Below are 24,475 nucleotides of genomic sequence, written 5' to 3' on the forward strand. Positions count from 1 at the left end.
CAAGAATTGAGACTGACTTGGGACTCGAGCAAAGTGGACTTGGTCACACCTCTGCCTCACAGTGATGTGGTTTTTCCTCTGGAACATTTTCACCGGACCAGAAAATCACCAAGAGTTTCTAAGTTCATGTCATTCATTTGAAGAAAATTACAAGTAGGCCTGGTATATCTTTGACTTGATTTCCTACAGAGGAATCATATGGCAATTTCATTCTTTATTTTGTTATGAATGTAGCTCATCCTTTCAAAGTGCTATCACTAAAGAAGACTATGTTTCGTTCTTTTTTTCCAACTGTTCACAACATTTCTGTCTCTAGTCAGTCTTCAGTTAGCTCCTTGTTATTTATTTTTATGCAGTAAGTAAATGTGGATGTCCATGGTAGGGGTCTCTACGAACCAGTAATCCCTTAAAATAATCTTACATTTTCATTTACATTAATTCATCCCTTAATTCATGCAAAATCCCCTTAAAATTAATGGAGGAGATCCCATAGAATTCTCCTTAAACACCCCCTTAATCTTGGTTCCTTACTTTCTAATTTAGGGAAAAATGCAGGGAGGCAGGAACTTTTCCATTTATTTCTACTTAATAACCCTGTAAACCTGCACAAAAGGCATGAATAAATCTCTTATAAACCCATACATACATAATTAATACATACATAATTAATAGGGATTATTAGGAAAAAATGCATTTGGTCTTCAGAGCTTTACTCCCAGAAAAGAGAAAGAGAGAGAGAGAGGGGTAGATGTGTGTTTAATGTTTGGGTATTTTCATCTATACTGATGAACATACAATACTTTGGTGCCTTTATATCAGGGTGCCAGGTGTATATCTATTATATACAGTTGAAATTAATTCAAATTCATCTTATTTAGCCCCTCTTTAGGATGTGGTACAGTTTTGTCATTATATCTATTTGCAGTATTTCCCCTGTTGTTCCTGGCATGTTGTGCATACTCAGCTTTGCAGTGTTCTTAAATGAGCCGCATTTGCAGCCTCTGTGCTGTTTGATGGTTTTGGATGGTCCGGGATTCAGGTGACTTCTGTGAGACTTAAGGACGGAAAGCCAGCATGCTGCCCTCTGCTGGACATACATTCAAACTGGACAGAGACAGACATCAGACATCAAATGACAAAACTGGTACAGAGACCCTAACCTAACCCCAACCCAGGAAAAATGGAAAAGTAACAAAATGATTAGTGGATTAGAGTGGAATAATGCCGATGAAGCTTCCTTAACCTCAACACAACATTCCTGTCTCTGATGCTTTCTCGGTTTGATTGAAGATGTAAATGCTCCTATATTCCTCCTGCCTGAATCCATCCATCACTGTGTGTCTAATTAATGTCTTTGCCTCTCTTCCACTTGGCACTCATGCAGGCTAATTATGTCGGTGCAGAGCAGAGATAAACAGATGCCTGCTAGATACTCACCTTCCCCCCCCCTGCAGCCACACTGCATGCCACGCTGCCTGCATGCACATAGTGATGAATACATATATGTGAGGTATGTATGGCCTGCTGTCTGGCTGTGTCCCAATGCACTGAATGGGAGGTCCTCTGAGTTGCTGATATGTCCCTGCACCAAAGTGACCAAGATGAGTTTTTGTACTTTCATTGTATTTGGCAAATAAAGTGATTCTGGTCTTCAGATGACACTGAGAGGGGAATTTCTGTCATCCTAGACTCAAGTAAAGAGCCATAGAGTTGGAATACAGTGTAACAGGCTACTGGTTGTGCCACAGTACAGCAGACTATTTGCATAGGCAGTGAGTATAGAAAGATAGTAAAAGTGTAGGGTTGGTTAAGCCAGAGGAATTAATTTGATCTGAGGATAAGTTTGAAAAATTTCTGTACACTAACTAGTAACAACAACAACAATAACAACAATTATTATTATTATTGTTATATATATGTTATTATTTTACCAATAGCACTTATGAATATGATTACAACAATATGAAGTATAATATAAATATATGGGGAGGAAGGGACTGGAGCAGAGGAGGAGGAGTAGGAGAAGTAACGTTAGGAGAAGTAGGAGAAGGAGGAGGAGTCTGTTTGTTGACATCGGGCGAAAACGAAAATCAGATGAGTGAAGACTGGTGATAAAAATTCAATTAATCGCCCTCATCAAGACACCTAGCCTTGGCGAAAGCTAAGGTACAGCACTGACTGATGAGCTCTGCACTCCTACACCGCTGACCACTCTGTTCAGTCTACATTTCCACACAGAGCTGCTAGCTAGCCCCACTAGCTAACCTAATAGCAGGGAAAGTCATCGTTAGCTGCAAGCTAATTTATACGATGATAAGCACGGATGGAACTGTATCGGCAAGTTAAGGCTTAACTTAGAAGAACAAGTGGTGGTCTTCATTATTCTAGGTTGTTGCGAGTGAGTAGGCTAACGGCAACTGTCGGTTTACAAGCAGCTAGCCAGCGACAGTGTTGTTAAAGTAATTTATTCTACAGTCTAACGTTAGCTAGCTAGCTTGCTAAGTTAATAACAGTGCTGTCTCCCTCAGAATTGACTGCTCTTTGTGGCTAGCTACCAAACTAGTAATACCAACCTAAAGACAGAGCTAGCTACGTTGCTAACTTCAGCTTTTCTGCAGGTCTGATTCAGTATAATTAACAGATATATTTGCTACAATACTTTGAAAGCGCTGTGTTATGAAGTCTGAAACACGTTGTAAAGTAGCTAACGTTAGTTGCTAACAGTAGCCATCCATAGGCATGACAGCTAACTTAGCTAAGTATGCAAAGCTCATTCTGCGATGTTTGCAAAGTGTTGATCACCAAACTGTAAATTCAGGGTCTGTTTACAACGCTGTAGACCGTTTTGACAATAGCATGTTGATCGGTTTATTTGGTAAAGGTGGCATAGTAAGGGTTTGTAGATACATAAGTTAATTGTCATTTCTCACAGTGTCTGTAATCTTATTTCACCTTATTTATGAAGTGCTTTTCATTTCTTTCATTCCGAATTCAAAAATTCTGCACTTAGCCTTCTGTGCATTCAGTTACATTTTATTTCTTTTTATTTAATCAGAGCATGTCACATTGACATTTACAACTCTTTCAGGTGAGCTCACCTGATGCAAAACGTTTCACATAAAAACATTACTCATTAACCTAAAACATTCACAAACAACAACAATGAACTGAATGTAACAGAGAGCTGAAAAGTGGACCACAAACTTATGGAAGTATTCATTAAAACAATCATTGTGTCTTGTCCACTCTATTATTCACAGTTCTCAAAGATATGTTCTTGAAATCGTCAATTCCAAGTAGATGAGTATGCTGTTGATTCCACTAGAAGCAGCTTCTTGTGAAAAGAAGTGAGACCTAGCGGCTTCAGTGGGGTCTTGACCCTTGTGTGAAGCCGCTGCTCCCTGCCTGCCTAACCTGTGTGAGTTTGTCAATGCGTGCCCCCCCCCCCCTCCCCCCTCCCCTAAGGTCACCTGCACTGCCCTGTGTTTGATCTGAGCCAGAGACGGAGAGGCTAACATGGCAGCCAAAGCAGGAGACAACCCTGACAGCCTCATGACTCTGGCCACAGCCTTCTGTCTGAGGAACCTCAGGAAGACCATGTGCTACCAGGGATACAGGAACAAGCTCTGCCTGCGCTCCGACATCTTCCTCCCCAGCGAGATCTGCGACAAGTTGGTCAATACGTACGTGATAGAAGTCGTCCCGTTCCCTTTTTTATGTTCACCTAATGTTTAATCCTTAATCCTCGCTCCTTGTCCAATTGCCTGTACTTTAGGAATTCCGGCTGATTTTTATCCCCTTTACGATGAACAGATATATGGAGCTGGTCCACACAGACAGTAACTTTGAACCACAAGAGAGCTTCTTCCAGCTATTCTCAGACCCCCGGAGCACCAGGCTGACCCGGGTGCAGCTGAGAGAGGACTTTGTGCGCGACAGGGATCTGGAAGCCATCAGAAAACAGGTGAGACGCCGCATGTCGTTAAATCATAGGCTACCTGCACAGTCAGGCAACGACTCCTTTTTGCTTCTAACACATCCACAAACAAGGAAAGTAGATCTGGGTGATAGCGTTTCATTCTATGCTTTTTTCAAGAAGTAATTGTCCCAAATTACAACTTTTGATATCCGGACCTGGGAAGAAATGTCAGTTGTTAAAGGTGTTCCCCAACATTAATATGTTAAATATGGTATTTTGTATTGAGATTCACAAAACAAGCCTTTATGTTCCTTCTGTCTTAAATCTCTTCCTTAACAAAATAAAAGCACAAACATTTATTTAGCAATTATTAAAATTTTTTAGAAACACTGGTTAAAGTAGTGGTTGGATACCTGACACCTGACACCATAGTAATGCAGGATTTTCCCTTGCAAAGGAATCGTCAACACCTTGGAGCTGGGGGGGGGGGGGGGATTTGGTGTTTTGGTGTTTTGTTACCAGCTATTGGCACTTACGGAAATTAGTTACTAGCATTAGTTAGTGTCAGTCCCGTCCAACTTAAAATGTGTACATTCATTGTCAATGGGTTCCTTTTTCTTCCTGAAATTAATTGATGAATGGACTGAAAGTATGTGACATCATATTTTAGAGATAGGTGCAACCCACCGATTTCTGGCTATTAAAGTATGAATAAAGTTTATAATTTGTCACATTTATCTCACTCTAACAGTAATATTAAAATATTAATATCTGATAATAAAATCTCTTCAAAGCTTCCTCTCAAAGACAGATTGTCTCCACCACTCCTCACACACACGATCACAGAATATAATCTGGATGCTGCTATGGCAGACAGACATGTAAAATACAAGCAGATGCTGATAGAAATAACCTTACATCACCATGATAAAATGAATCATATCATGGAGAGAATTAACTGATGGTGAGCTTGGGAACACAGCTATGTGATAGTTGTGGAAATTGTGCACATTTTTAATTTGTGTAGACAAGAGGAACTTCCTCAGTAGGGCTGCAACTAACGATTATTTTCATTGTCGATTAATCTGTCGATTATTTTCTCGATTAATCAATTAGTTGTTTGGTCTATAAAATGTCAGAAAATGGTGAAAAATGTGGATCAGTGTTTCCCAAAGCCCAAGATGACGTCCTCAAATGTCTTGTTTTGTCCACAACCCAAAGATATTCAGTTTACTGTCATAGAGGAGTAAAGAAACCAGAAAATATTCACATTTAAGAAGCTGGAATCAGAGAAGTTTGACTTTATTTTTCTTAAAAAATTACTCAGACCGATTAATCAATTATCAAAATAGTTGGCGATTAATTTAATAGTTGACAACTAATCGATTCATCGTTGCAGCTCTATTCCTCAGAAACAAAAATTTTAAAGATGTGTGATTGTGCATAAGCAAGTTTCAAATGTATTGTTGAATGAGGTGGCAATGATGAAAATAGTGTTTCACTTCAAAATGCCCACACTAGCAAATCAGAGCATCACTCGCGCTCTGCCTCATTCATGCAGTGCCTGTCTTACTGTGCACTGTCAGCAGGCAGGACCGTCACATGCACTGGCGTGCATTTAGTCTGTTAGATCCGAGCTCTGAAAATTGCAGTAATAGATTGCTCTCAATAAATAATGACTTATTTGGGCCAATAAAGTGGCCAATAATATTACACAAATATACAAGGACAGACACTGAATTTTATGGTACCAGCACTAAGCAAGTGGTTAGTTTTGCTTGTTATTTATTTATTTTACAATTTTTAAAGAGGAAAGCCTTTGTGCTAGTCCTATTGGAACAGGTAACTTAATTTCCGGTGTATACTCTTCTGTTCAGGATAATGTAATGCAGTCTCTAAGATCATATTCCTCTTATTACGTCTCACTTAGTGTTTTTTTAGGCTGTGTTGACAGCCATAAGTTGCATGTGGAGCAGCAACAGTAATATGTCCTGTGTGCACAAATGTTTGTAATCAGGCTGCTGCTGAGAATAATTATTTGTGAAAATGATTGACATTGTAATGGTAGGTTAATACATCAATCTCGTTTATGTCAAAGCTGTATGCACCAGCTGTTGAAGGATAATCCAGTCATCCATCCTTGGATCATTTTTTAAGTGAAGGCCAAAGTGTGACATTGGGGTCAAAATCTCAAAATGATATGCTCAGGGCTGCGCAGTAACTATTCACTTTGTCCATTCTACCAGGACCTGATTGAGCTCCACCTCACCTACTGCAACAATCTGACGGCGCGCAGCCTGAAAACACTGACCTGCTTCCGCGAGACCTTGGTCTCTCTTTGCCTCTTCGGCAGCAAACAGATCTTCTACAGGATCGGCGGCGCCCCGCTCGCCTGCAACGAAGACAACGAGGAAGACGAGGAGGAGAGCCCCGTCTCTAGGCAAGCGCTAGAGAGAGACTTCAACTTCCAGGGGTTCAACCGCCTCCGGTTGCTCAACCTGGGCGGGCTGCCTGACGAGATGGATGCCGAGACCCTGCTCAAACCCCTGCAGTCCCTCACCTCGCTAGATCTGTCCGGCGTGCAATTGCTAAGAACATCTTTTCTGACCCAGTGGAAAGACAGACTGGCCTCTCTTGTTCTCTACAATGTGGACCTGTCAGAGGAGCTGGTCAATACTGTGGTGGAGCTGGGGAACCTCAGGTAAGGTCGGAAAGGAGATGTTCATTCTTGTGCTTCCGCCTCTTAATTATGGTCAGTATGCTCTTAATTCATTTCTTGGTACCACCATCCTCGTCTGTATTGCCAGTCGAGGGTTCCCGCTCTCATTGCCTTGACTTGTTTGGGTCTGTTGGGTCCCTATTCTGTAACGAAGCATTTTGCACACTCAGGGGGGCTCATGTTTAGACAACATAAGCGTACAACATGAAAAAGATATTACCTGGGTGTTTCCTATAATGGCTAGTTCTGCAACAATAACTGCATAACTACCATACTGTGGTATTCGAAGGCTTTCCATGTCTTGGGAATGTACCTCCATTACAGCTGTTTCCTTTTCATTTTATTCCTAGTTTCCTCATTTTTGTAGGTAAATATTAACACCAGCTGAATATTACCACATGAATTTAATCCAGTTTAATCATGAATGTTGTTTTGTTCTTCATCATTCTGTCTGCCACACTCCATTGAGACTCCTTTGCAAATTGCGCCATCAGCGATTTGGCAGCCTACCTCGTTGCGAAGTGGAGCAGGTGATAGGCTCAGCCCAAACAGAGGGTCTAGTTAGACAACGTTCAATCATAGAGTGTCAATAGACTTAATTGTGAGGCCAATCGGAAATACAGACAAAAGTCAACAGAAGCCAATTGCCTAAAAAGTTTTGTCCTAATTATTTTATTTTTCATGAACATTTCACTGTCACCATCGGCATATTAGAGCAGAATTTTGGACGGAATCTGGAAACACAAAATGAGAATACGGCTTATGCAGATTCTCCTCTTTATATAAATAGGGATAGTTATGGTTCGCAAAATCCTGCTGTACATACAGCTAATGTTAGAATGTAATATAGCATAATTAAAGTATATACACAAAAAGAATGATTGTTATAGTTTATAGTTTTGGGCCAAGTAACCTGAACCCTAAAGCCCCTTTCACACATAGAACCCGCAAGATTTCCGTGTTGACTTTTCCGGCATCGCTAGTGGTTTCCCGTGTTCACACTATTAACTATCCGTAAAGGTTTTGCGTAGAATGCCTTCACAAGAGACATGACGGTCCCCGATAGGTGAGGCAAGGCCAGAAGTTGCGTCGGAGTCTGTGACATTTTTGAAAACCAAAAGTCGCAGAATGGAATACACCACCCCAGAGTCTCTTGCGATTGATTCGATCGCTTTACGTGAAAGCGTAAAAGACTGACGTAACTTTTTGCTTGCTTGACCTGGGAATCTTATGGCTTTTTTTCACCCTAGTGTTGCAAAGGAAGAATTCCGGCAATTTCACTAGGTCTTGAGGAGGGAAATTGCCAGAGCAACTTTTGCGGAATATCAACTCCGGCTTACACATGACCCCAACATGATACATTTCTGGAAGATTTCTGGGCAAAGCTGCATGTGTGCTCAAATCAAAAAAGTTAACACAAATACCAGTTCCTTCAAACTACTGCCGTCTTATGTTAATAGAAGCAGTGTCTCCATTAATATGCAAATTATAATTTGGCGTCCTCCTCCAACAAGCCATTTGAAACCAGGAAAACTCCTGAATTAGCATCCAGTATTACACCTAAATCTCTTGCTTCTTCCTTTACCTAGACCATGGTTGAGGTGGGCAATGACTATTTCTGATTTGGTTTCAAAAAGTTGGAAATTCCGTGGCTGCCAGCACTTAAAGAGCAAATCAACACTAGATCACATAAGGCAGAACATATTTGCACTGCTCTCTATGGGTTGAAACGTCCACACCTCATCACTGATTGGGGTATGACCAGAAGTGTAATATGCTTGAAAGTCTCAGGTACCACTAGGTTGTATAGGCAGGTATAACTGTATGTATTGGCAGAAGAGTGATATAATATGTTGTGGATGACATGTTCAAGTGGAGGCATGTAAATGAAGAATAAGATGGGGCCTAAAATTGATCCCTGCGGGACCCCATTTGCAATGTCTGTTGAGAATGGGGATGAGTTGCCTATGGTGAATGAAGGCATTCTGTTGGAAAGGTAGGAGCTGAACTATTGAAGAGCTATGCTAAAACAAGCTCTGAAGTGCTGTGAAGTGCTCTAAATGCAGTTTGGAATTTCTAAAACATATTATTTTGACTAAAAATAATAAAATATCTTATTTTAAATGGCAGTTGGGGGCAGTTAAGTGGCACAAAGGGGTCCAGACTAGGCTTCTTCTCTTGTTTAGAACTGGAAGGGAAAATGCCAGAGGCCAGGTATTAAGAGAGGTAGATAATAGGTGAATCATTGACTGAATGAAATTCTCTTTAAGAACCTCAGTAGGGACAACATCTAGGGGACGGGTGTAGGACTTCTGTAAACTGAAGAACCCTTTTTGATGAAGAAGAAGAAGAAGAGTGGACAGTCCACTCGCCTCTAGCATTTCTTATTTACTCAGACAGTGTAAGCAGAGAGGGAGACCAGAGCAGGGAAGTAAGTAAGTTGAGAGTAAGTTCTTGCAGTATTTGATCCTAGGGCAGCAGTGATACACACGTGGCTCCATAGGCCACATAGTGGTAAAAATTCTTCACAGTTTTCTGGGGAGGCATCAGTGCTAAGAGTAGAAGGAGTTTATAACCTTGAAACAGACTCTAGTGTTGTGGCAGTTCTTTGAAATAAGGCCAGAGAAACATCTATAACTACAAAAAAATCCTTAACCACCTGACACTTGAACATGAATTCCTTCATTCTAGGACACTTGCAGTTTATTAGTCTTCTCGTTACGGCACCAGTTTTCATATTATGTGATTGTTCTCTTTCCAGTCCTCTTGCATTTCAGTGAATCTTAGTAGGAGTTAGGTGTGACTACGTTTGGCTTGAAAGTATGTAGAGGCGGTATAAATATACATGGTGGGATTTATTCAAGTATACAAGGGTCTAAAAGATAAAACATCATCCATGGTTTTCCCTGGGTTGCATGCACACAGTCAGAATTTTGGTGTCAGTGATCAATAGATAGGTTGTACTCCACAACTTTCTCTAAGGTGGGTAGGTAAAATCTGTCCCAGAACCTAAACAAAACAGAGCAGAAGTGACAACAATGTCTCAGCAGGTTCAGTCGCATTTTATGGAACAGTTCAACATGCACCTTTGGTGATCACATTGGCCTTGTTGCAGCAAATGTCACGTGATCCTAAGCAGGGCTGTAGCCAAACTGAAATTCTGAGTGAGTTCCCAAGATCCCAAACCTTGGGGGAGGAAGTTATGAGATTGGTTTGGATACGCTTCTGTTTTAATTTACCTTGTGTTTGTGTTTGTCACTTGACAATCTTAGGGGGTGGCCACACTGATCCATTGTGTGTATGTTCACTTCAGTTCATTTTCAATGAGAGCTGTCCGTTGTCCAGACAGAACTGATGATGCGTCCGTCTCAGTCAGATTTCAATCCATTTTGACGGACAGAAAGTGTTTCTGGACCGACAGAGTTATCACAATCCATTTAGCCAATCAGAGGCATTCCTACGTTCTTTTTGGAAAAAATAGCTGGAGCAGTTTATTCAGGAGATTAGTAAAATTCCACAATACTTATTAATGGCATCCAAAAGCTCATGCAGCAGCTTACAAGAGTATGAAATGTAAACCTTAAATGCAATACTTTTTCAACATGAAATCAAAATGTTTGTAACATCGTATGTGAATATGTTCGTCAGATAGATGCTTTACAGTAGCCAAATGAGCCCTGAAGTTTTGGATGATTATTTGTTGAACATTTATGAATATTTAGCTTCTTAACAAAGGCAGTTTCACTGGTGTCGCCTCCTTTTGCTGGTCAGCCACTTCAGGCTGCTGTTATCATGTGGGAGAAAAAGTGATATTTTTTCCACTCAGCCCCAGAGTTTTGGTATTTGGTGTTGGTCAAAAAAAATTCCTATGCAGGCAAAACCCTAGCTTCATCTTCCTCCCACTGTAGTTTCAAGATCAGCATTTACAACCGACACCACTGAATCCTTAGACCATTATGTTACTATCCAAATATTTATTAAGTTCCCATTATGTGCCACCAAATTATTTGAAAAGAATGACATTGCTAGGGGCTGTTTCACACTGTCAATAACATAATCCAATGCATTCTCCAGGCATCTTGATATCTCCCGGGAGAGCAGGCGCACCTCTAAGTTTAAGATGACCAGGAAGATCCTCACGGCCATCGTACAGCGTCTGGTCAATCTGGTGTCACTGGACATCTCAGGTCACATTATGCTGGACAACTGCACAGTGCCACACTTTGAAGATGCCATGGGGCGTCCCAGGTGAGCAACCAACCTGAGATCGTACACTGGATACGGAAAAAGACTATAATTCAGAATCTTTGGAAGTTTCATGTGGATGGATTCTTTAACAAGCCACATGTTTTTCACTTTCAGCATTGAGCCTTGCAAGAGCAGCATCTATCCTTTCCAGGAGCTGAAGAGGCCCCTACAGTTCCTGGGTTTATATGACACCACCCTTTGTAATGTGACACACATCCCGGCATATAAGGTAATGGTTCATCAGCAAGTGTGAAAATTCAAGATTCAGTATTTTATTGATTTGTGACGGTCAAGACGGTATCATAAACACTGCTCATTATACAGTTTACTTTACATAGTCAATCATCTGAGGGTTAAGAATTCAAGAGTTAAACTAGTTAAACTTGTTCAACTAGTAAACTTGCTACCTGCTTCTTCACTTGTCATTGTGGGACATGTAACCTTCAGCAGGAGAAAGTTAGACTGGTAACTGGTGACACTTCTCCGCTGGTACGGTTAGCTTAGCTGTTAGCATTTATGCATGGTGCTTTGGAAGTTTGTCCTTGGTAGGCCTCTGTAGTGCAGTGGCTTTGCTGTGTCTTATTTACAAATGTTTTGTTTTGTTGACAATTGTCACTTCAAAAAGTAAGAACCATTCAGAGGAATTTGGACTGTGATTTTGCTGGATTATTTCAATTTGGATTATCTGAATGGAATGCTGGCTGGATTTCATATCATACATTGTTTGGCACGGAACGCGTTGATGCTCGACACTACAAGAAAAATCAGGATACCAGGCAGGATAGAGCTATCGGTGCTTGGTCCTGCCGATCTTACTTGGGAATGTCCCATTGAATGTTAATGGCAGTTGTATGCTTTGGATTTTGTGGAATTGTGTTGAGTGTGGAGTCGAGGTGTTGTGACATACCTTTGTCAGTCTTGTTTTTGTATTGATTTGATGGATGAAAAGATGAATAACAATGATAATGTAACTGTTATAGATGGTTTTGCTATGTGATGATGCACATGAAATACATAGCTAGTAGTGTGATTTGCCACTTCCTTGAAGATGAAAGTAAACACATTTGTCTTGTTTTTTAGTTTCGCACTGTTTGATGAAATACCATGCAGCAGTGTATCGGTTTATCTTTGTCTTGGTTTTTGTTTATCCCCAGTTACCGAAGGGTACTATGGCAATTAAAAAAAAAGTGCATTTCATAATTAAAATGGAATGATTAAAAAACCAATCATGTATGCATACATGCAGGTCAAGACATGCAGGTCAGGTGAATTGAAGGCTCTAAATTGCCCATAGGTGTGTTTGTGTGTAGTATGGTATGATGTATATGCTGTAGTACATAATGTAGTATACGATGTATAGTATGTATATGGTGTAGTGAACAGTGTATATGAAGTATGTATATGACCTAGTATAGGATGTGTATGATGTGTATATATGATGTAGTATAGCAGTGGTTCTCAACGTGGGGTCCGGGGACCACCAGGGGTCCTTGAGGGAGTTCCAGGGGGTCCCCAGTAAATTGATGAATTGTTAAACTTCACCATTATTTCATTTAAGTTAACACAATTAGAGCATGTATACAGAATGACTGTTTTGATCATAGTTTCTCTGTTATCTCTCTACCTACAATACAGATAGTCATGGAATCCTGGACAAAATCAAATCTAACAATACAAACATCCTCAGTTTTGGGTCCGGGAGACAAAATCTCATCGGGGGTCTGTAGCTCTAATGTGGACTAAATTAGGCGTCCTTGATATGAAAATGGTTGAGAATCACTGTAGTATAGTATATGATGGTATGTTAAGCCCTTCGAGACGTACTGTGAGTTATATTTATGTGTTGCGGGTTTTTTTCCCAGGTGACCGGCTCCAAGAACGAAGACCAGGTCCTGAACGCGATTGAGGCTTACACCGAGTTTCGCCCCGAGCTCGCCCACAGAGCCATCAACCAGCTGTTCGACATCGCCAGGATACAACACTGCAGCCAGCTGCTCCGAGCTCTGCAGGTAAGGATGCTTTACAAAGTTCCGCTGCTCTTTGGAGAGATGGGTACCTACGACTTTTTAATAAATATTTGGGCTGTAGTTCTTATTCATTCTACTCCTCATATCCGTCCTATAACCCTTCTGTCCTTCTCTCAGCTTGTGATAGCGGCTCTGAAGTGCCACAAATACGACAAGAGCATCCAGGTGACGGGCAGCGCCGCCCTTTTCTACCTGACCAACACCGAGTACCGCAGCGACCAGAGCGTGCGGCTGCGCAGGGAAGTCATCCAGGTGGTGCTGAACGGAATGGAGCAGTACCAGGAGGTCACTGTAAGTCTTAATCCACGGCCTCATCCCCATCTTAGAGAAAGGACAGAAAAAAAATCGACTTGTTCAATAAATTTTTTACCAGCAAGGCCATTTAAAGGGATGAAACAAGGAGGAATACTTGATGGACTGACATACACAACCAGCAACCAATGAAAAACTTGATTTCCTGCATTTACTATTCAAAGGTCAACACTAGCAGTTAAATTGTAAAGGCTCACGGTATATCAAAATGACAAGTCTTAACATAAACATATAACATAACATAAACAGCAGATAATCAGTTACACTACTACCACTACATTACTGCTACACCCACCGCTCAAATTTTAGCCTCTTGCGATTTGGAAATAATTTTTGATGATGCCAAAATATATATACAGTACTGTGCAAAAGTCTTAGGCACATGTAAAAGAAAAAAAATAAAGTGAAGATGCTTTCAAAAATAATTAAATGAAAAGTTTCTAAATATCAAAAAATTTACAATAAAGAGCAGTCTATTGACACACTAATGCAGAAAAAAATGAATAAACATCTAAGACAAAATTCATATAAAAACTCTTGGGTGCCTAAGAGTTTTGCACAGTACTGTATAAACAAAAAATTAGCCTGATATCATATTCAATATAGGCAACCTCAAATTATAGCAATTGAAATCAAATAAAATGAAGTACAGGCCTATTGAATGAACAATGCAATTGTAACACCTGTTGCCTCTTAGCAGTTTCTCCAAATGCAGGTCCTGGACTCCATAAGGGAAACAACCAATCAGAGATATCAAAAATAGTCATCTTTATTCACAATTAGTGCAACATTTTAGAAGGCAAGAGGCAAGTTGAATGTAGAGAAGAAATTACAGGGAAAGCTTCACCCAGCAGCTCATTGTATCCTGATGTAAATTTCCGTTCCTTCAATACACAGGGCTTGACGTTCCCCTTAAGATGTCCAAGTAAGCAAGGTGGAAAAACAGAACCCAGACTATCTTTGGGAGTGCTTCAGTGCCTTTGGCTCGCAGAGTGTCCCAATAGACCCGACTGGTTGAAATGCAGCAGGACTGCAGAAAGACTAACGTTTGAAAAAGACTAGCATTTGAAACCCTACAACTGACTGAGACTAAAGTTGACTAAAGCAGTGACTCCCACACCTGTGTGGACAACAGAATAAAAACACATTTGGAAATGATAGGATAGGATACAGCTATACACCAGGCACAAAGTATTCAAAATGCATCACATTTTCCCTTGTTTAACCCATGGCATATGTTAGTTCTCTGTTATGCTTTTAAGGCTGGGTATTGGCAAGGACCTCACGATACGTATCACGATACATGGGTCACGATACGATACGTATCACGATACATGGGTCACGATACGATTGTATCACGATACATTGTGATACGATACATATTGCGATACATTGCAATACTCCTACTACTACATAATTTACTGAAAATTTAAAATTAGAGCTGAAAATACAACTTGCTGTGTACCACCTGGGTAGTCTAATATGTACATCACATTATATTGATAACTCAGCGGACAAACTGAGTCAAAACTATTTAATTCAAAGGGATTTGAGGGAAATTTAAGGACATTTTAAACCCGTTTAAAACATGAATAATTTAATTTTTTTTAATGTATCGATACGAGGGGCTGGAAAATTGATACATCTTCCTGTATCCCGCTCTTGTTTTTCCCCACGCTAGGTCCAGAGGAACTGCTGCTTGACGCTGTGCAACTTCAGCATTCCCGAGGAGCTGGAGTTCCAGTACAGTCGGGTCAACCTGCTGCTGCTGAAAATCCTGGAGCCGGCCAGGCAAGACGAGTCGATCCAGCGAATCGCCGTGCACCTCTGCAACGCCTTGGTCTGCCAGGTGGACAACCATCACAAGGAAGCCGTGGGGAAGATGGGTTTCGTCAAGGTAGGGATAACATCAAAGGCCAGGGGATTTTTTTTTTTATTCTTACCCGTGTACACATTTTCACACTGGTACCTATTCTGTTTCTTATGCCAAGAGCTGAACTGATTTGTTATGTCTGAAGTTTGGATAAATCCCTTTGTCATCTTTTTCTTCTTCTCTCAGACAATGCTGAATTTGATTCAGAAGAAGCTACAGGACAGAATGGTGAGTCTTGAGTTTTATCCTTCCTGGATCTTTGCATCTGTCAAAATGTGGTAGATTTACAGTTGTTTATGGAACGGCCCAAGGCATCTGTTATTCTGCTGACTCAGCGAAATCTCCGTTTCCATGCAGTGTGACCAGGTGATGGAGTTTTCCTGGAGCGCCCTGTGGAACATCACCGACGAGACGCCCGACAACTGTCAGATGTTCCTCAACTGTCGGGGCATGAGCCTCTTTCTGGAGTGTCTACAAGTTAGTACACAGATATAATAATTTGTACCAGATTGAATATGATATCTTTGGACTATTAAGGCAGTAATTTCCGGACAGACTTGTAGATTCAGATTTGACATTTCTTGTACAAATTATGCACCTGTATTGCTGTCCCATGTAATTTTTCAACATTACGATCCCCTGAGAATCCTCTCACTGCCAAATTTGTCTGGGATAGCCAAGTCGGGGCTACATCTGATCATATAAATCATAAGCTCCGGAAGTTGATGAAGTTGATGCCTATGTATGAATTTCTTTCCAAAGCCTTTGCCTTTCCATCAAGGCAAAGGGCAGCTACTTTAAAGAATCTAAAATATAAGATAGTTTTGATTTGTTTAACACTTTTTTGGTCACTGCATAATTCCATTTGTGTTATTTCATCGTTTTTGTGTCTTTACTGTTATTCTAAAATGTGGAAAATAGGAAAAATAAAGAAAAATGTGGTGTTTGACGGGCAGTGGATGTAAATGTAATAAAACTTCAGACTGTCATAGGACCAGTTTCTGAGTCTTAAACACTGAGAAGCACTACCAGATTGTTGCAAAAACCTAAGAATAACAAGGTGTCAGAAAATAACACGAGCACCATCTCTTGTACTTCATATCTTTTCCGCGACCGTCTCTCTCTCTGTAGGAGTTTCCAGACAAGCAAGAGCTCCACCGGAACATGCTGGGGCTTCTGGGAAATGTTGCCGAGGTCAAAGCTCTGAGGCCACAACTGCTCACCCCACAGTTCATCTCTGTGTTCAGGTTAGAAAATTGGTTTCCGGGATCTTCTTGAAAGCAGGCTTACTCCAAAGGTCAATGTGAGCTTGTATATTTTTCAAAGTGAGATGATATCCAAACCCTGTATCATGCTGATTGACCTAAGACAGATGGTAAAATTAATTAAAGGTTAAAAGTTGCTAGTAAATCTTGGAACTATGATGATTCTTAGAATTAGGCTTGGACGATATCCAAAAAGTTATATCGCGATACTGTCGCGATACTGTTTTTTTTTTTGGGAGGGGGTTATTTATATTCTATTTCTTCCAAATTATAAAATTATATCAGATTTCTAGGCTATAATAATACTAACAATTATCATTATTATTAACAACCTACCACTAGTCGATTATAGGTTTATAAGTTTAAAAGCTTGTATAATTGGGATCTAAGCAACACATGGTGCCATGGCCGGGAGGGGTGGGGAACGTTTTTGGGAGGGGGTGGGGGGGTATTCGATATCACAGGAAATAATAATATTCGATAATATGGAATATCGGCCCAAGCCTAATGTCTCAGAAAACACACAGCGGAGAAAAAGCTACTGGCCGTTTGGCCCAGTAGTGCGGTGTAAAGAAAGTGTCAGCAAGACTAAAGAATTACAAAAAACAGCCTCAGGTCCTGCATAGTGACTACTTACAAGAGTATTAAAGGAGGAGGTTCACTTACAGTTTTATTATCTCATATCTTTGGCAGTAACCTGCTCGACAGTAAGGCAGATGGGATCGAGGTCTCCTACAACGCGTGCGGGGTCCTGTCACACATCATGTTCGACGGGCCGGAGGTTTGGTCCATGGAGGACCCGCGAAGAGACACGGTGATGGACAAGATGTGGGACGCCATCCAAAGCTGGGACGTCAGCTCTCGCCGGAACATAAACTACAGGTGATGACGACCATATCAGCCATGACACCTGACTGTGAATTGTAAATAGATAGAACGTTGGTATCGAAAATGTGAGTATTACAATACATAAAACGAACATAAATAACAATTTCCACCAGTAGAAATTAATCAATTCAACTGCTAATATAATAACTGCTGGATAATGTTAACCAGCAATTCTTACTTCATATGGGGTGTACCATATTTTGACTGATAACTACTTACTAAATAATATATAGTTATTACATTATTGGTCAATACTGTTATTACACAACACCTCTTATGATAAGCTTGGCAATTTATTACTTTTTTTTTATTTATTTTTTTTTTATTTAGCACAAAAGAGTAATTCAAACAAAATATCCATAATGTATACCAACATCGTAAAGAGCATGTGCAACGAAGACCAAAGAAACCCGAGGGGCTTATGGAGTGTCTCCCAGTCTCTAACAATCATACATAATTACAATATAGTGTAATAAAACCCCCAAAAAGTTTAAAAAATTAACAAGTTTAATTACATTTCCAACCCATTTAGAAAGACTTACATTTTGACCAATTGTAATATTATTCGGTACCTAATCAGTTGCTGCATGCTTGTTCAGGTAGATCTAAAGTGTCAGTGTGGGGACAGTGAAAATAAAATTCTCAACATTGACGCAAGAGATACATTTAACTCCTAATAAAAACCAGATCCAGGTCAAGGTGAGGTCAGCAGCATATGTGGAGCCTTAGCTGTGCAGCACACCTGTCACTGAGGCGTCGTCTTTTTGAATTTTTAAATTGCGTCTCTCTCTCCTCAGGTCATTCGAGCCTATCCTCCGACTGTTGCCCCAGGGCATCTCCCCTGTCAGTCAGCACTGGGCTACATGGGCTCTCTTCAACCTAGTATCAGTTTACGGTGAGTATTCGGTACATTGTGGAGTGCCTTTGCCAGAACATTTATTGTTTTCGGCACTTGTATCCTCTGAGGCGCTGCTGAGTCAGCACCAAAACCAGTAATCTGTGGTAATGTCACTAACTTTTGATGGTACGCACTCATGGGTTGCTCATATTGTACTTTCTATTACATACACCAGCAGAGAGGTCAAACATATACTAAGCAGATGGAAAAAAAAAAAGATAAATACATATATTGCTCATTGTCTGTATTGTAATATTCAAGTAAGTAGTAATAAAGACACCAGAAAAAATGTGTTAATTAATGTGTTAAAGTGACAGCAGCTAAATATTGAAAAATGAAAGTGAAATATAAACAATTTAAAGATAAATTTAATTGATTTTGTCAGAAAAGTTGTTTTGAATATAATAATGTAATAATGTAGTTTCTAAATTGATCCATCCCCTTCATGTTTAATATCTTGCCACACAACAATTGATGAGTTATGCACTGATACTGAAGAAAGTCAGGGAAAGCGCTGTTTTAGTTTAAAAATGCAATGAATCCACGCGCATATCTTACCATGGGCCATCACCTGTTTAAATAATCTGAAGAAATTAAGAAAGAAATGTTAATATAAAGATGGATACATATGCATGGGTCAGAGGTGTCCATTATGGGGTCTGCAATTGACCAGTCACATAAAGTGTGTGGTGTGATTTGGGGAAGAAACATGCATCATGTTTGACAGTCATCCATTCAAATTATTTTGCATAGTTGCAAGGGCATTTGACTCATTTTGTTTAGCATAAATCTTCTATCCCTAGCCTCTGTCATAGATTAAATACACATCTCTTTAAGGTGCACATTGCTCTCATCTCTTCCCATACCACGTCTTCTACCTACATTTAGTTCACATTTACTTCCTAATAAGTCCTTCTTTTCTAGTTCCTAGCATTGCATTTTCTCTTGCAGTTGTTCTTCACCAGGCTGCTCATGATTGTGCGATTCACACATGCTGTCTTTCTTTACTGCTGCAGTTACTGTAAATGCTTAAATTGTAATCGTAATATATGCAATAATATACAGGAACATTGTTCTACTTTTCTATCTTCAGCGAGCAAGTATTGTCCCTTGCTGATAAAGGAAGGAGGAATCACCCTGTTGGAGAAGGTTCTGGAACTGGATAGCTCTCAAGAGGAGACCAAGGACATGGCAAGGTAGGACCAAACTTTTGTTAGCGTAGGTCTTCTTTACAAACACTTAATGACACATTTGCAACAGAAGCTTTTACCATATACAAAAATAACTCTGTAGAAAATACCAAAAAAAAGGTAGACTATGATTTTAGATTTTTCCGGTTATTTTTAACCTGGGCCTTATTTTCCTAGTTCCTAGTTTTTGCCATCTTGACTGTTGATTATGATCAAAATTTCATCACTTACTTCACTGTAGAGCTGCAGGAAGCGCTGCTCTCCAATAAACACCCATAGGGCCTATGTGAACTGCAACAGTCAAACCCCAAAAGCACATTTTTGTAAGAAATGCTTCTCTTCACATTTTATAAATCAACATAATTGGTGTGAATATTTTAGGTTACTTTTGTTGCTGTCTGGCTGAATTCCAAGGGGAGATTACTCAAGTGACTGGTGGTGGGGTCATACATTTGCTAAAAAAGACAACTACACAACATATTTGATTTAATGAAATAAAAAGGTAATTACATATTTGGGCAAAGGTGTACAATTAAACTAAAATATGTTTTAAATTAAAAGTATTCCTTTGGCCTTCATTAAATTAAATTCATATATTAAAAAAAATTAGATCATGATAATTGCCTCAGGCAAAAATAGCTTAATTTCGCAATCAACTATGAAAAGTTCTACAGAAAAAACTACCCTGGGGAGTAAGGGAGGAGGTTAGGATGATCACCCCAGCTGGTTGGAGCTACAGAAACAACCCATGCCAATGTGATATGTACAACAAGTGTGGAATGTGTGTGTGGCAAACTCTGCAAAGACCCACGTGATCCGAAGATCCACCAGACCAGGATGAAATGCTTGAATGGGAGCAAATAGCCGAGGACCGTCCCATGGTGAGACCCAGAAAGATCCAGGCCTGGAGCAACGTACGCACTACAGCTGGTGAGACCCAGAAAGATCCAGGCCTGGAGCAACGTACGCACTACAGCTAAATACGGTCGTCACCCCTCATTGGAGTACTTAATCCTGTAAAGTTCACACACAGTTCGAAACTCACACGAATTTGAGAGCGGATTCGGTTAGTTCCGAGTAGCGTGAACCAGAACCGGACTGGACAACCGGTCGGTAAGGCGCGACACCCGTTACGTTACGCAACATTCTCGTCGTTAATTTGAAAGAGACGGAGGTAAGTGTTGCGAGACATTCTCAAATTCTCTATCCACTCTGTTTCCTCAACATCGTGTTTGCTCCTACCAGTTCTGCGGTCTTGGGGCGAGTCGAATGTTGCGTCCACAGAGAGCGCGTCGCTTAAAAGTATCAAGGTCATGCGGCGGGAAAAGGAGAATACTGTGAAAATTGGTATCACACCTTTATATCAGACCATTTCTTTTTCTCTTATTTTTTATTTTTATAAAGCATTAACTGCTGCTGTGACATGTTGTCACTCAACAAAGTTTTTTTTTCGTTGGTGATGCCCGAACTGAGGCCACTGAGAAATTTCTTGCACATGCACATCAGTGTTCATTCAGGGCGTTTCATGAACCATCTATGGTTAATTGTGGGAGTTAGATAGAGCTCAGAGGGTTATTGTGCTGATTACGATGCAGCACCACAGCAGAGTAATTTATTTATTTATTTTTTCAGTTTCAGAGTTTTGTCGATCGAGGCGGGACGAATTGTACGCAGGAAAATCCCTGAGTAAACGTTGGTTATAACTATGGTTACAGACATTATTTACAGCCATCGTGAGATCGGAGGAGCAAAGTGACTCCCTTTACCCACACAAACAGTCTAGTTACTTTGCTTTTCTCTGCTCCAATGTGTACCATACACAGAATTCATTCTCACTCAAGTTTGGTTGTCACTTCCAAATTCTGGCAGTGTGTACATAGCCAGTAAGACCTGGACCCAGGGCCCCAAACAGAGTAACGGACCATCACTGGCCTCCAGCCAGCTGTCAGAAAGGGTGGCTCCAGTTCACCAAGAATTCAGTTGAGAACAAAGGGCGATGCAGACCCAAGACTTCAGACAAATGTTGGCAGCCAGTGCCAGCCTTGCTGCCAAGTCGGTTTGGTACACAGTGGAGAACAGAGCGACCAGAACCTCCCATGTGTTGAACCGAAGTAGGCGAGAGAGGAAGAGTTATGTTCTGCCTCAGCTGGCTCAGCCTGAAGAAGAAGCTTAAACTTGGAAGAGTGATGTAGGAAAAAGGGGAGAGAGTGAGTGAGAGACTGTGAAGCAGCCAGTGCCCATTTGGTTTGACCAAACAGCTGCTTCTATAGAAACACGGTAGACAACTTCCTTGTTCCAAATAGGAGAGTCACCATCACTTCCATTGAAATCTATAGTGTATGTAATTTTTGAAAGATGTAAGATCGAATGGCCTTATACAGTACAATGGGGCAGAGCAATCAACCAAGCACAATTTTTTTTTTTAAGCAAGCCACTTTGTAGATACTAGTGGCTGCTTCTATAAGTCTGTCGGGTGCATGTCGTCTTTTTTGGGGGGCAAAGTTTTCCCATCAAGTTTGGCTGTCATCGTCCAATCTCAATTGGGATTGGCCAGCATGCACCGGGTTGGCTGTCAATCAGCCAATTTAAATGCCTTGTTGTTGTTGGCTGCTTGAGAGATGGGAGGGAATTAGTGACACTAAAGTTTCTGGTAGACTGAAGTTTAGGGAAACCAAAGTGAAACCTAAAATTCTACAATTTGCTCCAACCTTGCATGTGTTTGTAACGATACAGTAACCTGACACTTTTTAGTTATCGGAGATGAGTAAAACTACCCAACACTCAGAGAGTTAACATGAGTGCAGTGCGAAGACAATTGCCCCAGCTCACCATTGGATTCCACTGGACACACTGCTTTCACTGTGGGTAGGGACAAGTAATTAATCCATAATCCACGATAGCCCTTGATATATTGAAGTTAAAGTTAAAGCACAATTAAGGTGCGTTGTCTGCAGCTTTTTGTTAAGTCATTACAAACTGAATTCCAGTGTAGTGATAAATTAGCAGAGTTTAGATTTGTAACTCCAATCTTCTGAGACTGAGGGTTTGGTCTACATGCTGTAATGTACTATTTGCATTAATCTACCTAACTTGTAGTCATCTGCTTAATACCTATATATCAACAACAACTCATTATTATTCAACCGGTTATTATGTTGAAAAGACGTGTTTTAATCGCTTTGTGGTTCAGCCGTTGCCCTGTATGTGTGTATTGGAGAATAGCGCTCCTGGTTATCTGAAGCTACATCATGCTCTACAGTGAAGTAAGTGATGACATTTTTAACACATGATGGCAAAAACTAGGAAAATATGGTCCAGGTTGAAAATAACCAGAATTATCCTTTAAGACGGCATTGTGTAAATAAGGAAAAGAAAATAATTCACAAAAATCGTATTTAATTATTAGATATTACTTAAGTTAATATTTATTGAATAGATAATTAAATAAAAATAATACTTAAATGGTGTTCTTCCACTAAGCAATGTAAATCTTAAACAGTACCCAAACAAAATGATTCCCAAGCAACACGTAAGTAACAGTGGTGATTTTGGGTTGGCATATTAATATTTGTAATTAACTTTTTACGTGGTCACAGTTGTGTTTATATGTTATAATATTAATAACTGTAATGCAGTGACAGGTGTGCTTTTATCAGGTTTTTTACATTTGAATGTGCCAATTTGTTTTATTCATATTTGACTCTTTGGTAATTCTAAATACATATTTTAGTAAGTAATTTCTATGGCACCCATACTTAAATAACCTCATAGTGATGAGTACAGAGCTAGAATGTACTTTCCAAATACCTGAGCTCGCTGTGTAGAACCCCCCCCCATGTATCTAAACTGTAAATTAAGGACTGAAGTGTTTTTTTTCCAATGTTTTCCCAGGAAAGTAATGGAGCAGTGTGAAAACTTCAAGGAAGACCCCATGGAAATTAATCTCGGACAAGAGGTAAACCAGGGACAAAGAGGTTGACATCACAAGAAGCAATCTTTCCCAGCAAACATCAAGCAAACCAACATAAGGCCCTTTCTACTATCATCACCACAAGGGTCAATTGTGTGCATTTTTTCTTTTTTTGTAGAGCAGAACTGTGTCTCTGGCCTCCTTCAAGGCGATTTGGACAGAACCTTAATATGTGACACTTAGGAGTTAAGATGTGGTGCATGGTGTTTTTGTGAGGGTGCTTACTTTTTGCTGCACATAAGCATCTCTTCAGTCGGGAGTGTGTGGGGGTGGGTGACTGTGTATTTCTGTGTGTGTGTGTGTGTGTGTGTGTGTGGGTGTGTGTATCAAAGAGTTAATGACAGAACAAAATATCTGGAGTGATGCTCGATTCTCAATGAAAGGAAACTAAAACGGATGCTTTCCTTGGCTCACTACCATTTAACTGTGTAATATTGGATCAAAGGCTAAATGCTATTTATATGCACCATCGTCAGAGGTTTCAGCCACTCCAACATGCTCTCTCAGAATTGGTTATGCTTCTGGTCAGGATGTGCAGGGCACTGAGCTGTGGACAGTTGTACAGTGAAAATTAGCCATTATCTGTGGAGGCTGTAGTGGAGCATCGCGATGATGCTGACGGGAGGGAAGTCTTCCCAGATCTTGTGGCACAATGATGAACCTCTTTGTTATATATGTAAATATTCCATGTCTTGTCTCATCCTTTTACTGTGTGTATGTTTTATAATATAACTGTAAACACTCATGATTTCTCTCTGTATTTAAATTTGTTTAGGTTTGACTGACACGTGGTCAGTGCTAAGAAACTATATACAGAATACCCAATTATGTAAATGTAGTCTAGCAACCCTAGATACTCGTGGTTCTTTAAAGGATAATTTTGATTTAGTTCAACCTTGCCTCAGTTTTTTCGATTATCTGGCATTGCACCTTTTGATTCTGTTGGAAATCTTGTTACTGGAAGCAGTATTGAGCTTGAGCTTGGATAGCTGCTCCAGGCGTTGATGCGTAACAGTGAGAGAAATCACTTCAAAAACACCCAAAACATGTTAAAATTGAGACACTGACTTTACTGACAGATGCCTGAAAATACACATTAAAACTGATCACAAACTGAGCCTTCTTCATACCATTAGTTCTTACAAGCCTTGGGCTCTTCTGCCAAA

At 40.2% G+C, this 24,475-nt stretch overlaps 1 protein-coding gene across 1 annotated transcript; it reads left to right on the top strand.

Moving 5' to 3' along the window:
- The first annotated feature begins 2,058 nt into the window (after nucleotides 1-2,058).
- zer1 (zyg-11 related, cell cycle regulator) lies at nucleotides 2,059-24,473 on the top strand. The gene is made up of 16 exons (XM_071521176.1): nucleotides 2,059-2,166; nucleotides 3,466-3,683; nucleotides 3,814-3,964; nucleotides 6,166-6,620; nucleotides 10,713-10,886; nucleotides 11,001-11,115; nucleotides 12,749-12,895; nucleotides 13,031-13,204; nucleotides 14,907-15,122; nucleotides 15,285-15,326; nucleotides 15,456-15,575; nucleotides 16,230-16,345; nucleotides 17,057-17,245; nucleotides 18,049-18,150; nucleotides 19,247-19,345; nucleotides 23,231-24,473. Exons 2-16 carry the CDS (start codon nucleotides 3,517-3,519, stop codon nucleotides 23,316-23,318), a joined length of 2,355 nt encoding a protein of 784 aa, XP_071377277.1. The 5' UTR covers nucleotides 2,059-2,166; nucleotides 3,466-3,516; the 3' UTR covers nucleotides 23,319-24,473.
- Nucleotides 24,474-24,475: the final 2 nt, after the last annotated feature.

Source organism: Centroberyx affinis, unplaced genomic scaffold, assembly GCF_046629955.1.
Source record: "Centroberyx affinis isolate AG114_WGS23_722 - 3 ecotype Tasmania unplaced genomic scaffold, CSIRO-AGI_Caff_v1 ptg000866l_1, whole genome shotgun sequence".
Classification (NCBI taxonomy): domain Eukaryota; kingdom Metazoa; phylum Chordata; class Actinopteri; order Beryciformes; family Berycidae; genus Centroberyx; species Centroberyx affinis.